General features: G+C 41.6%; 1 protein-coding gene across 1 annotated transcript in view; it reads left to right on the top strand.

The window, feature by feature from the left end:
• LOC135218733 (uncharacterized) overlaps positions 1–15,436 on the top strand; it is an 81,385-nt gene that overhangs the window by 39,175 nt on the left and 26,774 nt on the right. The window contains 4 exon segments of the mRNA XM_064255186.1: positions 4,489–4,687; positions 5,902–6,089; positions 13,483–13,662; positions 13,991–14,074. Of these exon segments, the coding sequence (XP_064111256.1) occupies positions 4,489–4,687; positions 5,902–6,089; positions 13,483–13,662; positions 13,991–14,074 (651 nt within the window).

Here is a 15,436-nt window from a genome sequence, read left to right as displayed (position 1 = left end):
TGCAAGACCTTTCGACATTTCGTTTATACTTACGTCTGCTTGGTAGATGGTTAATACCGACTTGGCAAATTAACGAACGCCATAGCTTCTATGTAAATGTAGTACCATGATTTTGAGCAATACTTCAACTCATTTTAGCAGGTATCAGAATCAACTCTTTTGAGTTTTGTGTTCCCCAATTTCTGTCCGTAACTCGTAATTTTTTTAAATACATTCAGTGGAAGTTTGAAAATAGATCGGATAAGGGTAAAATGGTGATTTGAGATGGATGTGGATTCTGACAGACATACAGGAGCACACTCACTTGACATTGATTCTCTCCTTTCTAGAAATAAACCTAACTATTCTGCTTGCTTGCAACCATGATAACAGTAATAGTAGAAGATATCTGTTTAATAAACGTTTGCATTGAAATTGGTCAATTAACGCTAGGTTTAAATGCTTTATATTCGTTTTCACCGCGCTGTGATAGCACTTCGAATTGTAACGTAGCTTCAGTATGTCTGTATTACTGGATGATTGTCACAGTTTGTATTGCTTGGATGTTATAGACAATTATGTTTTTCCCCCGATTGGCGTCATTTGATTCATTTATAGAAATATTTATTTGATTTTTACCAAAGACTTGAAGTGAGTGAGTTTGGCTTGTGACTCAGTCCTTGTCTTGTTACCCTGCGGATAGAGAGAGAGAGAGAGAGAGAGAGAGAGAGAGAGAGAGAGAGAGAGATATGAGTATCATTCATTATATCATCCATAGCGCAGCATTTACTTGGAACAACATGACACTGAGCCCAAAGCCTTACCCAGGCCGTGCCCTTTCGTTCTGTCGTTTCCCCTCCCATCGTTCTCCCAGCCACCCCTTCCCCCCCCCCCTTTCCCGCGGTGCCCCATTCCATCCTTATCTCCCTCCCCTTCCCACCGACGCTAATTATGTAATTGTACCAATTAGATGGCCCCTATCCCAGCTTCCTCCTCCTCCTGCGTGTGTGTGGGAGACATCTGTGTATATAGTCGAGCGCTGCGAACGGTACCGTGGGTATATATATCCTGGATTATGGCGTCCTTTTAACTTCTTTTAAATATTTGCAAGAAGGGTTCCCGACACCTGGCCTGTGCTACATATTCATGTGTGTTAATCTACGTGTTTGTGACGGTGCAGAATTGCTCGTAATATTTGAAGAATCTTGTATAGATTCGTAGTGTGTTTATGTAGCGGGGTTGGAATGAACTTTTGTGACTAATCTCAATGAACGGAAAAATCATTATTGTCTGTTAGCTACAAGTTAATACAGTGCAAGAAAATTTTTTTCTACTTTTGCTGTTTGCATAAAAGATAAAATCTTGTCCTTGTGAAAATGGTTACGTAATATTGCAAGGTTGTGTGTGTTGGTTTGCTAGTAAGTGTCTAATGTCTTACACAGTACAAGTAGTGACATACGGGTATTTTTGTTTATATTATATTACCAAGACATTTTCATTTCCCTCTGACGTCAAACTTTATGATTCTTATCCTGATTTGTTTGTCTCTTTTGCACTATTCTATTTTTTTTTCAATATTTGGAATTTCCTTTTGTGTAGACTTGTATCTTATATGTCTATATTTTTGTAATTATTTGAACTAAACATTAAATTGTAGTATTCACTTCCTATCCCACGAGCACCATAAGTATTCTTGTAATTAGATTTACAAAATTTGACCTATGGCAGTTACTTATTATTTGTACGGAGCAAAACATTAAAGAGTTTTGGTTTTTTGATCTTGAAGAATCTTAGTTTTTCTTCTTGTATATACAGTCCTCCGAGAAATTAGCAATAGTAGGCTTGGCATTGTTTGTATATCATCTGCAGCAGAGATTTCCACCAGGCAGTAATTTTTTTTTTTTTTTTTTTTTTTTTGCGGGGTGGGATGTGGGTTGTCTAGAGGCCTCTTATGGGCTATGATTTTTGTCCACTGAGTTTTGTAATGCAGTGGTGTGTGGGCTGTGGGCTTAGGATAGACAAATGAATTTTGAGATGGATCCAGATTGTTGACATTATTATATATATATATATATAACATCACGTTTTATATACTTCGTGATCAAGTTATCATAATATATATATATATATATATATATAGATATTATATATATAGATATAAGTAAAGCGAATACCACGGGAAATGATAGACAGGAATCCAAGCGCTTTCGTCTTTGATTCAGACATCGTCAAGGAGCTACTAAAGTACAATCGGAGAGGAAGGCCTCAGGTACAAACAAGATCAGGAATACCAGATGGTTAATTATCAAAAGGGTAAAAATTAAAAGGGATAATCCAGGATTATCGGATATCACACGGTCACAAACTTAAACAGATTCTGACCCTAACCGAAATTACAAAGTATCTTTACAGTCCAAAACATGTAAAAAACTGAATATATTAATTTTGTTGCTTATATTTATCTACAACTTTTTTCATTATGAAAAGCATCAAGTTTAAATAAACCAAGACTTAAATTTAGAACATTTCTATTATTTGACTTGATAAAACAAGATTCAATGATATTCCTTTTAAACTGTGTCATTACATGGGACTAAGGCTCTTGCTTGACTCCAGTTAATAGGATGGTCTAAATCTCTCATATGTACAAATAATGCATTCGATATTTGCCCAGTTCTCACAGAATATTGATGTTGCTTAAGAACGCTGTGAAAGAGATTTGCCAGTCTGTCCGGTAATAGATTTTATCACACTTTTTGCAAGGAATTTCATATTGCAGCCTGGAAGATCTTTAGGAGAATTTTTGATTACTAAACTCTTGACATTAATATTACTGAAAACAACATTTATGTTAAAAAGCTTTAAAATTCTAGGAATATCTAAAAACCTTTCATCATAAGGTAAATTTTAGAATGTTATGCTTACTAAATTCAAGTTTGTCATTAGTTGAATAAAATGTTTTTCTAGCTCTTTTCCATGCCACATCTACAAAAGTCCTTGTATTTAAGTTTCAATGCAATATCATAAATAGTTTTTAATTTTCAGCGTCAATAAACTGCGGGTACAGACACGTAAAGCCCTAGGAACATCCCAGAAAAAACAGAGAATTTAACATTAACATTTTGATGGTGATTGGAGTAGTAATGAACAAAAGAGGCAATATTAGTTGATTTAGACCATCCTATTAACTGGAGTCAAGCCAGAGCCTTAGTCCCATGTAATGACACAGTTAAAAGGAATATCATTGAATCTTGTTTTATCAAGTCAAAATAATAGAAATGTTCTAAATTTAAAGTCTTGGTTTTATTTTTTAAAACTTGATGCTTTCATAATGAAAAAAGTTGTAGATAAATATAAGCAACAAAATTAATATATTCAGTTTTTACATGTTTTGGACTGTAAAGATACTTTGTAATTTCGGTTAGGGTCAGAATCTGTTTAAGTTTGTGACCGTGTGATATCCGGTAATCCTGGATTATCCCTTTTAATTTTTACCCTTTTGATAATTAACCATCTGGTATTCCTGATCTTGTTTGTACCTGAGGGGGGCCTTCCCTTCTCCGATTGTACTTTAGTAGCTCCTTGACGATGTCTGAATAAAGACGAAAAGCGCTTGGATTCCTGTCTATCATTTCCCGTGGTATTCGCTTATTTATGAAGTCACGTGCATCTACTGTGATTTTTTAAGCATATATATATATATATATATATATATATATATATATATATATATATATATATCAATTCAAGCTACAAATGTCCTTTAATATCTAAATTCACTTTTAACCTCCCAAAAATGATATATTTTTCATATATGTACCGAAGGGGAATTTTTAAGTTGATAACAATTTCGTCCCCCCATGGTTTTCGATCCCATGGGGGGACGAAATTGTTATCAACTTAAAAATTCCCCTTCGGTACATATATGAAAATATATCATTTGGGAGGTAAAAAGTGAATTTAGATATTAAAGGACATTTGTAGCTTGAATTGATATATAAATGGATCACGGTTCGATGTGATTAATTATTCATATATATCATATATATATATATATTATATATATATATATATATATATATATATATATATATATATATATATTGCTGCAGATACAGATACTATCTGGTCACTGAGGGTTTTAGCTTTTATAGCGTGCATTTCTTTCTCATTTAACTTCTCAGTATACTTATTTTGAGTTAACCTGCAGTATAATAATTGTTATTTTTTTGTGATTTAATAGATACAGTAGTATGAGATCATACAGATTTCTAGAAGTTATCAGACCTCATTCGACATCAGACATTTGTAACGGCATGGTAATGTGCATGTTATTGAGTAACCTTTTTTTACACAAAATGAAATATTAAACATACTATACATATTATTTGCCTTATACTTTACAGACCGATAACAATAGTCTTAAGATGCAGTACATTTTTGTAAGTGCGTTTTAAAATTTATTTCAGAGCTGCCACTTTTGTTCATATACTGTCTTTTCTTCCTCAGGCACAGATAGAATGGTGTGGAGTTGGGTGTGTCCGGGCCTGCACAGGAAGATGGCTGGTGTTGAGCCTCGATGCTGCCCTTCTACACGGGCTACACTCCCTTAACAGAGGATACTGGGCAGCAGTGTCCTCCCTTCTTGATAAGCCATCACTGTCTATGCTCAACAACCTCCCATATGCAACAAAACCCATAGCCAAAGGTACTGAACAGATTGCTATAGTAGATTCACATCAACCGTGCATTTGATGTTTAGGCCAGTCGCTTACGACGCTCCTTGAACTTGGGGCTGTTGAAATAAGCCCAAAGGGTCAAACAGGGCTGGAAACTCTCAGTCTCTCAAGAGACTTCACATAGGCAGGATGTGCGTTCCACCTCCACTGAGGGATACGTCTTTCAAAGGTATCCCTCAGGAGAGGTGGAACATACATCCTGCCTATGTGAACTCTCGAGAGAGACTGAGGGTTTCCAGTTCTGTGATTGGCTTATCAACAGCCAATCAGAAGAGTGGCAATCAACAGCCAATCAGAAGAGTGGTAAGGGACTTGCTTAGACATCAAATGCACGTTTGATGTGAATCTACTATAGTACTACATACTTGTTTGGTTATGATGATCTCTACCAAGAGATTTTTATTTATTATATTATGCTGCTGCTGGAGTTTTTCATAAGGAATGCAGCATTACGTAATTTAGATGTTACAGGATTAGTTTTCAAGTTGATATCCTTAGCCAACTATAAATTTATATTAGCCTGCCTTTTCAATATCCTCAGCCGGTTTTAAATTTGTATATTAGATTTCAAAAATAAAGTAATTCTGATCACTGTCTTTGTGGTCTGACATGACAAACTTGGAAAAGTAAAACCAAAGACCCTATATTTTACCCAAATACTATGCAAGCAATAATAAAAGCCTTCACATTTCCCTGCATTTCCCTGTATTTGTGTAGTTTTTTGTTCATCTTTGTGGACTTTTTAAAAGTTATGAGCTATTTTCTTGTCTATGACTTTGAAATCATGATGATACAGAATTTGCTCAGTGCTAAACCTCCCATATTACATTTTTTGTGAAATACACTTTATGGAACAGACCATTTTCAGTTCAGCTTCCCTGATTCATAGTAGCGTATAGAGGAAAAAATAAGTTTTTGAGAATAATTCGTGCAATGACAGTGAGCACTAACTGATTGATTAATCAGTTTTTATGGAAACTTTTACAGCAATGCAGTAATAATCTTTCAGTGTAACTAAATGATTCAATTTTATTTCATTATTATCGTCACAGTGATTGGCATGAACAGAGTACAAAAAATCATATTTCATATTAGTAATTATGAACAATGAAAGGTGTTAAAATCAGAGTTTTATCATAATCATGCAATATCCTGATATGTTTTTTGCTGTCTGTTATAACAGGGCGTTCGTGGCTGTGTTTATGTTTAAGTGAAGGCCAGTTGGAGGGATACCTCCATGCCCTTACAAGTCACAAGGGGCTGCTAGATACGTACTATGGCCCGCATGCCCTCTTGAGAGACCCTCACCGAACACATATCCTTCTCATGTTAGTGGCTGGGCTGGAGCACTTGAAAATGGCAATACCTATGGTGAGTAGATTTCCTAAGTGGACTGATTCTTACGTGAGATGAGAATACACTTTTTTTCTTTACACTATTCTGGATTCTTGGCACTTTTATAATGAAAAATCCATATAAGATTCAGTAGAAATTTACATATGTAACAGAAATATAAAATTATTTCTATTTGCCTTTTCTAATCAAGTTTCTGTATTGAAGTCATTTTATGTTTGTGTATAGCAATTAATTTGTTGTAGAATGGTGGATAAATATTTTTGGAAAACTAGGAAGTTGATCTGTATCTATTTCTTGATTATCACTTCATGCTTTAATTTTTAAATAAATTGTACAGTACGTCACCGGAAATATATGTAGAATTAATGAAAGGTTTTGCATACTAATTATTTGTAAAGATAATTGATATATAGTTGTATAAAGATTTTTCTTTTGGTAGTTTTTAAAAGAATGTAAAGTAATTTTAGTGCTGCTGCGAGAAAGTGAACAATAATGTTATGTGTCATCAAAGAAAGATTTGTTCATGAAACTTACCTGTCAGATATATATATATAGCTGTATTTTCCGAAGTCCGACAGAAATTAAAAAACTTACGACACACGTAGTGGGAGTCAGGTGGTTAGTACCCATTCCCGCCGCTGGGAGGCGGGTATCAGGAATCATTTCCATTTTCTATTCATAATTTTTCTGTCGCCGGTGTTGTAAACACAGTTTTCAGCACCTCCGTCTTGAATTTAGGAAACTTGGCTACTATAAGTATCCCTTTTTGATTTTTTGGTATCTTGACTTTTGGATCGGTGGCTAGGCACACGTTAATTGTGGATTTGATTGATTTTGGCTTGATTTCTCTTTAAATAAGATGTCTGGTTCTAGTTCGGCTAGCGCCAGGTTTTGTACCAAGAGTGATTGTCGAGGTAGGCTACTGAAAGCATCAGTAGACCCTCATACTTTGTGTAAGAGTTGCAGAGAGCATGATTGCATGTATGAAAGTCGCTGCAAGAATGTGAGTGTCTTTCTGATTCTGGATGGAGAGCGTATGAGTCCTATCTGCGTAAGCTTGAACGGGATAGGTTAAGGAGGTCTTCCTCCAGGAGCGTTTCAGGTAAACGGCAGGAAGTTCATGTTTCTCCTACTAACCCTCCTTTGTAATCACTACTCCTAACCCTGTAGTGTTGCCTTCGGGCCCTGAAGCAGTGTCTGTAGAGGGTAATACCCTTACACTTATCTTAGAGTCGATTCGTAATTTAGAATCTAAAGTGCTCGCCTTAGAAGGCAAAAGTGAAGGTGCAAAGTGCAGTGACAGTGCTCCTTCGTTTGTGGAGGTGCGTCAGATCGGCCCCATTTCGCCTCTAGGCCTAGACCGCTGTGGACTCCCAGGTTTCAGGGAACTGAGGGCCAATGTTGTCGAAAGCCGCAGGAGGGTTGGGTACTGGGGGGGAAACGCCCCACCGATTCTTGACGTGCCTTCGGCAGTATCTGTTGACGTTACACAGACTGCCAAAGGAGCGTGCGCGTGCACGCCTCCTGAAAGAGTGTTTCTCTTCTTCAGAGGCTTCCTCCCCGCACAAGGGTGGAGCTCTCATTCTATTTCACGCCCGCTGAAAAGGAGCGTTGGTGATCGTGACGCTTCACGTCCAGTTTTTGGCTCTCGAGAGGCGATCATCGCTCTGAGAGTGTGTTGGCAGCCTTCCCGCCACAGAAGCAAGCGTAAGGAGTCATCGGCTGATGACTTTGTTGAGCGCCCCAGTCGCTCTCGAGCGCGCGCTAGGCAGTTTCTGGGAGAAGGAAGAAGGCGTCTCGCCCTCGCCTTCTCACAGGATCAGCCCGTCACCTGGACAAGGAATCCTCTCCTACTGAGAAGATCCTGCGCTCTTTGCAGCAACAGCTTGCTGATGCTCTTTGCTAAGAAAGGGACGCAACCACGTCCCAGGAGAAAGGATGACCGTCTGCCTGTGAAGAGATCTAGAAGGTCTCCCTCTCCCTCTCCTCGCTCGTCTATCTCTCCACTTTCTTCGCCTGCTAGAGTTCGTGCGACTCCCCAGCGGCTCTCTGGAGGACGTGAAGAGGAGTTTTGCTTTTTCGCTCGGCGCATGAAGCGGTATTACCCGCTCGTAAGCTTGCGGTGGGCGAATTGAGCTTGATACTTGCGTGAACGCTTCGGTGCAAGTTCACGTTCCTGACGCTCGGTCGGAAGCCAAGCGAACGCCAGTTGCATCTAAGAGTGCTCCAGCGGAAGCAGAGCGCGCACCGAGATGTTAAGCGCGCCTTAGTTAATGTCATTCGCACGCCAGTGGACCCGCCAAGCGTGCGCCAGCGGACGCCAGCGGACGCCAGCAGCGCGCGAGTGGACGCCAATCCCGCGCTAGTTGCAGCCAGGCGTGCGCCAGTGGACGCCAGGTATGCGCCAGTGGACGCCAGGTGTGCGCCAGTGGACGCCAGGTGTGCGCCAGCGGACGCTCGGGTGGACGAAGATGTGGAGTTTCGTCGCCTCCCACCTGTTTGTGATGAGTCTTTGCAAGTTGCTCCGGGTCTTAGAGATACGACCGGAGTTCCTATTAATGAGTCAGCTTTCCTTCCACTTCACAGCAACGCGCCTCGTGGAAACTTAGACCAGATAGTCTTGGTCCAGCCTATTTGCCTCCAACTTCACCTGTGTCGGAAGCAGAGGTTAGTGACGCTTTCGGTGAAGTGGATGACGAGAAAAAACCTTTGGCGGCAGTCTCTTCCGACTACCAGGTTTTTGACCCGCCTTCTTCAATCAGAGTTTGGAGAGACGTTTCACCCGGAAGCTCCTCGCTCTCCTCCTTCACAACTTTCTTCGTCCAAGATCAACAAGGTCTCGGCATTCGTCAGGATGAAGAAGTCCCTTTCAACTAAGAGGGCTCTTCGTAAGGTCCATGACTGGATGGAGAAAGGGAAGTCTCAGGGAAAGACTTCTTTTGCCCTGCCACCTTCGAGACTTAGTGGGAAGGCTGGCATTTGGTATGAGACGGAGGAAGAAAAACGTAGGTATTAGACTTCCCTCGTCAGCCCAAGGAGACTTCGCCAGCATTGTGGATGCCTCGAGGAGGTCTCACCTGTCCTCTTCGAAAGTTTCATGGTCAACTACGGAAATGGACTACCACCTTAAAGGCCTCTTTCGGACGTTAGAGGTCTTCAACTTTCTAGATTGGTGTTTGGGAGTTCTGGATGCCAAGTCTAGGAGTTCCGACTCGATTAGTCTGGGGGAGCTGTCCAGCGTAATGTCGTGCATGGACAAGGCCGTCAGAGATGGTTCGGAGGAGCTTACAGCTCACTTTTGCACAGGGCTCTTGAAGAGATCCCTGTTTTGCAATTTTACAGCGAAATCTGTTTCTCCGTCACAGAAAAGCAGACTTGCTTTTCGCTCCTTTTTCGGATCATCTCTTCCCCCAGGCTATGGTAAAAGACATTGCGACCAGTCTACAGGAGAGGCCACGCAAGATCTCCTCGCACAATCTTCAAGAGACCTGCGGTTCCTTCGTCCTCGGGAGTTTCGATTCTCAAGAAATCGAAGCCCTTTCGAGGTAGTTCTTCCTCGAGACCAGCCCCTCGAGGAAGAGGCACTTCCAGAGGCAGAGCCACGGCGCTGGCCAAGAACAAGAAGTGAAGCAGAAGTCCTTCAGTCACCGGTTGGAGCCAGGCTTCAGCTTTTTGCGCAAGCCTGGGAAGAGAGAGGTGCGGACAAATGGTCCGTGGACATCTTAAAGAAGGGTTACCGGATCCCGTTCCTGAAACCACCCCCGCTGGTTCTACGACACCAGGGACATGTCTCCTTCCTATCGGGGAGAAAAACAACAAGTGCTTTACGATCTGTTAGATCAGATGATCGTGAAACACGCCGTAGAACAGGTCTCCGACTGAATTCCCCCGGATTTTACAACAGACTGTTCCTGGTGCCAAAGCAGTCGGGAATGGCGACCGGTACTCGATGTCAGCAACCTGAACCTCTTTGTCATCAAGCAGAGGTTCAAGATGGAGACACCTCAGTCAGTGATGGGAGCCTTGAGACCGGGGGATTGGATGGCTTCACTAGATCTCCAGGACGCGTATTTCCACGTCCCCATCCACCCCAGTCCAGGAAATACCTGCGGTTTGTCCTGAAGGAAAAGTGTTTCAATTCAGGGCTCTCTGCTTTGGAGGGGACTCAGCACTGCTCCATGGTATTCACCCTACTTGATGAAGAACATTGCGAGGTGGCTTCATCTTTCCAATGTCAGGATCTCTCTCTACCTGGACGACTGGCTCGTACGAGCCTCCTCGAAAGACCGGTGTCTGGAGACCTTCACACGACTTTGTCGTTAACGAAGTCCCTGGGACTTCTGGTGACCTCGAAAAAGTCACATCTGACCCCTTCTCAGTCTTTAGTCTATCTGGGGATTCAGATGGACTCAGTGGCTTTTCGGGCTTTTCCGTCCCAGGGGCGACAACTAGATTGCCTAAGCAAAGTGTTAACCTTTCTGGGAAGGAATCATGCTCGGTGAGGAATGGATGAGTCTGCTGGGACCATTTCCTCACTGGAGAAGTTTGTTTCCCTGGGGAGGTTGCACCTCAGACCTCTTCAATTCTTCCTTGCCGACAATTGGAAGCACCAAAACACTTGGATTCGATTCTGGTGTTATCGGAAGAGGTAAAGGAACCCCACCTAAGATGGTGGACCGACCCTTGAAGCTCGCAGAGGTCTTTCCCTCAAGCTTCAGAACCCCGACCTAGTGTTTTCTGACGCGTCTTCCACGGGGTGGGTAGCAACACTGGGGGGGAAGGAAGTGTCAGGCACCTGGAGAGGGGAACAGGTGTCCTGGCACATAACCTCAAGGAGCTGGCAGCAGTTCATCTGGCGCTCCAGTTCTTTCAGTACGAAGTCTCCGGCAATGTGGTGCAGATCAACTCGGACAACACCACAGCCCTGGCATACCTCAAGAAACAGGGAGGAACCCCCACTCTCGATCCCTGTTCTTCCTTGCAAAGGAGATCCTGTTATGGGCGAAGGCACACGACGTCTCTATACTGACGAGATTCATATCAGGGGTAGAAAACGTCCGTGCAGATCTGCTCAGTCGACAAGGTCAACTTCTGCCGACGGAGTGGACCCTTCATCAGGAAATATGCCATAACTTCTTGTGGAAGTTATGGGGATGTCCTCTCGTAGACATCTTCGCAACTTCCAGGACAACGAGACTCCCGCTGTACTGCTCACCAGTTCTAGACCCAGGAGCAGTAGCAGTAGACGTTCCCTTCTTTGGGACTGGACGGGACTAGACGTATATGCCTTTCCCCCGTTCAAGATCCTAGGGGAAGTAATAAGGAAATTCGCAGGCATCAGAGGGAACGAGGATGACTCTCATCGCCCCCTTCTGGCCAGCGACCGACTGGTTCACAGAGGTCATGTCCTTTCTTGTAGACTTTCCGAGGACTCTGCCTCCAAGGATAGATCTACTCAAACAGCCCCACTTCGAGAGGTATCACAAAAACCTCCCCGCTCTGAGTCTGACTGCGTTCAGACTATCCAGAAGTTGGCCAGAGCGAGGGGTTTTTCAAGACCAGTGGCGAAAGCAATCGCAACGGCAAGAAGACCTTCTTCTATTGCCGTATACCAATCCAAGTGGGCTGTTTTCCGGAGCTGGTGCAGGAAGAAAGACATTTCCTCCACCTCTACCTCTGTGAGCCAGATCGCAGACTTCCTTCTCTACTTGAGAAATGAAGTTCGCTTAGCGGTGCCTACGATAAAAGGCTACAGAAGTGTGCTTTCTGTAGTCTTTAGGCATAGAGGACTGGACTTAGCCAACAACAGAGACCTTCATGATCTTCTTAAGTCTTTCGAGACTTCGAAGGTACCTCAACCAAGAGTCCCTTCTTGGAACTTAGACATTGTTCTAAAGTTTTTGACGTCCAGTATTTTTTGAACCGCTCAACTTAGCTTCGCTTAGAAACCTTACAAGGAAGACACTTTTTTCTAAACTGCTCTGGCGACGGCGAAGAGAGTTAGTGAGATCCAGGCTATAAGCAAGCATGTTGGGTTTAAGAACTCTGATGCTGTTTGTTCTTTAAGACCTATGTTCTTAGCAAAGAACGAAAACCCGTCCAACCCTTGGCCCAAGACATTTGAAATCAAGGGTTTGACAGAGATCGTGGGTAATGAGCCAGAGAGAGTCCTGTGCCCTGTCAGGGCTCTCAAGTTCTATCTAGACAGAACGAAGGACTGTAGAGGACCTTCGGGCAACTTGTGGTGCTCGGTTAAGAAGCCCGATCTTCCCATGTCAAAGAACGCGCTTTCTTTCTTCTTGAGAGACACCATTAAGGAAGCTCATTCCACATGTAGTGATAGTGACATGAAGCTGTTAAAAGTGAATGCCCACGAGGTGAGGGCTATTTCGACCTCGATAGCCTTTCACAGGAATATGGCACTCAGTGACATTTTGAGTGCCACATATTGGCGGAGCAACTCGGTGTTCGCTTCACACTACCTTGCGGGAGGTGAAAGCGACATACGAACATTGCTCGTCGCTTGGACCATACGTCGCTGCAGACACTGTTTTGGGGGCAGGAGGTAGCACTCATCCTTTCCTTTAGTGGTTAGGTGAGCTTTTAATCGTGTGTGTTTTTTGGTTGTGGGGTTGACCGCCCGAGGCGGATCTCCCTTCTTTAGTCTAGTTTAGTGTTTATACCTTTGGTAGACTAGGCCAGGTGGTTTTTTTTTTACTTCGTTGCCCTCATTGTATGGTCAATGGTCTAGTCACATCGTGGTCACGCCCCCGTTGACAGATCATCTTGAGTGCACCAGCTATATAGGTCTCTACCTCGCTGGCAACTCTAATAGCACAAGCAGACTTACGCGGCAGTAACCACGAAGTCAGCTAGCTAACAGGTAAGGAAAATCAAGATATCAGTTATCTGCATATATATGTTTCCTAAATCTTCTATTCTGTCTACTCCCACCACCAAAGGTGGGATTCAGCTATATATATATCTGACAGGTAAGTTTCATGAACAAAATGAATTTGTAAATGATACAATTAAGTTTGTTCATACTTACCTGGCAGATATATATAATTAAGTACCCACCCACCTCCCCTCAGGAGACAGTGGAAATAAAAATTATGAATAGAAAATGGGAATGATTCCTGATACCCGCCTCCCAGCGGCGGGAATGGGTACTAACCACCTGACTCCCACTACATGTGTCGTAAGTTTTTTAATTTCTGTCGGACTTCGGAAAATACAGCTATATATATATCTGCCAGGTAAGTATGAACAAACTTAATTGTATCATTACAATATCATTTTTATAACGTATAGTTTCTGCTGAATGGAAATTAAAGAAAAAAAGGATAAGCTGAGAATTTTTTAGCATTTCCGTTAACTAGTTGTTTTTCTCTTGTTACATGAGCAGGACATCCCAGGTTGGATTCAGTCAGGGGGAAGTTTCGGTAGCTCGTCCAGTACCAGCATGAACTCTATGAATGTCTCCATGACAAGCATGGATTCCTCTCTCCCTTCTCCCTCTCAGCACGAGCCTTTCGACGTTGATCTTTCTTGCTCTGAGGCTCTCGAAAAAGAAAGCCCCCCTGGGGTTTAAAAGAAAGAACCGTTTACTAAATGTGGTTCAAAGTAATGCTCCCCCCCCATGGGCCCTTTTTTTGAAAACTTTTTTTGGAAAAGTGGAGTAGCTCAGTTGATGTCTTTGAATTTTAGATGCTTCAGTCATACATCATGAATCTAAAGAACGTGATGCCAATTTTGTACCTTTTTCTTTATCTCTTTATCTCTCTCTCTCTCTCCTTACTGCTAGGTTGGACAACCTGTCTGGCATGGACGTTGTCTAAAGTAATTTCCCTGTTCATTTGAATATAATCTAGTTAATTCAATAGGATAACCCTAGCAAATAATCTCTTTTTCAGCATTCCATTGAAGGAGAACTACCAGTCTCACACTCCAAGTGTGAAGACATAGACACGCTGATAGAAATAGAACACATCTCAAAGGTAGTTTAGGCTTAAGCTTAGTCCAGTACAGTACAGTATGTAGTTTTCAACAGTCTGTAATGTTTCCTTTTTTGCTTTTTGCTGATCTAACCATTTGCCTCACACTTTAGCACATGTTTCTATGTTTTGTAGTTTTCAGTTTATAGCCATTGGTTGTTTTTTTATATATATTTGTCAGTGATTACAGATACACTTTAGTTCATGTTGATGCAACACTTTTTAGAGGTTTATAGCTCTACTATTTTGTAGAGTTCTTGATAATCTTACTCTCCTTCACTTGCTTTGTATGTGAAGAATTAGGTTGCTTATACTATGTTGATAATAGGACATTTATTTTGTGTTAATTGCATGATGATGTCATGATGGTAGGTGGGAAGAAATTTCAAATTTAGATAATATCCCTGGTTAGTATACGTACTATATAGTTTTGACTGTCCTGAATACGTATGAGCCGTCAGTGTTTTGGATAGAATATAAAGATTTAGGATTTCATATGTTAGTGTAAGATTCCTGTACAACAAAGCTAATAAGGGAGGAAGTCTTGAGTACTTATTATTGATTTATTATGGGCAAAACATCTCTTAAATTAGTGAGACACTTAGATTGTTTGCATTGTACAATGAAGTTCTTAGTACAGTAGTTGTATGTACTAGTATAGTAATTAGACAAAAAAATGGCTCAGATGACATCATCATTGCCCTTTTATTTTTTATTAAGTGTTGGGAGAGACTTTCGTGCATGCTGTTCGCAAGGTAGATGAAATTGTATTGTATGTGGGGATGTGCATTGTATTTGTTGTAGTTTTAAAAAGAAGTTGTATACAATTATCAACCATTGCAGTGGATTGTGGTACATATACAGTAGACCCCCCGTATACATGGATGGGTACCAGACCCCCGCGAATATACTTAATTCCCCCTCTAAAAATGCTTAGAACTGCTTATTTTGATAGTTAAAAAAAAATTCTAAAAATGCTTATACAGGCAGTCCTCGGGTTACGACGGGTTCGGCTTACGACGTTCCGAGGTTAAGGCGCTTTTCAATTATATTCATCAGAAATTATTTCCAGGGTTACGACGCCTTCAGCGCTGATCTGGCTGAAGAAATATGACACCAAAAATGCAAAATAATCAATATTTGAAGTTTTTTTTGATGAAAAATGCAATAAGAATGTAGTTTACATAGTTTTCAATGCACCCAAAGCATTAAAAGTAACGTTTTCTTAGGATTTTTGATGATGTTCCGGCTTACGACGATTTTCGGCTTACAACGAGTCTCAAGAACGGAACCCCGGGGACTGCCTGTACCTGAGTATTTTGATAGAATTATCACAGAAAGTGCATCTAGTCATGAAAATTATTT

The sequence above is a fragment of the Macrobrachium nipponense genome, chromosome 19, assembly GCF_015104395.2.
Source record: "Macrobrachium nipponense isolate FS-2020 chromosome 19, ASM1510439v2, whole genome shotgun sequence".
NCBI lineage: Eukaryota > Metazoa > Arthropoda > Malacostraca > Decapoda > Palaemonidae > Macrobrachium > Macrobrachium nipponense.
Note: the sequence above shows the minus strand (reverse complement) of the source record. Positions and strands in the feature narration are given on the sequence as shown.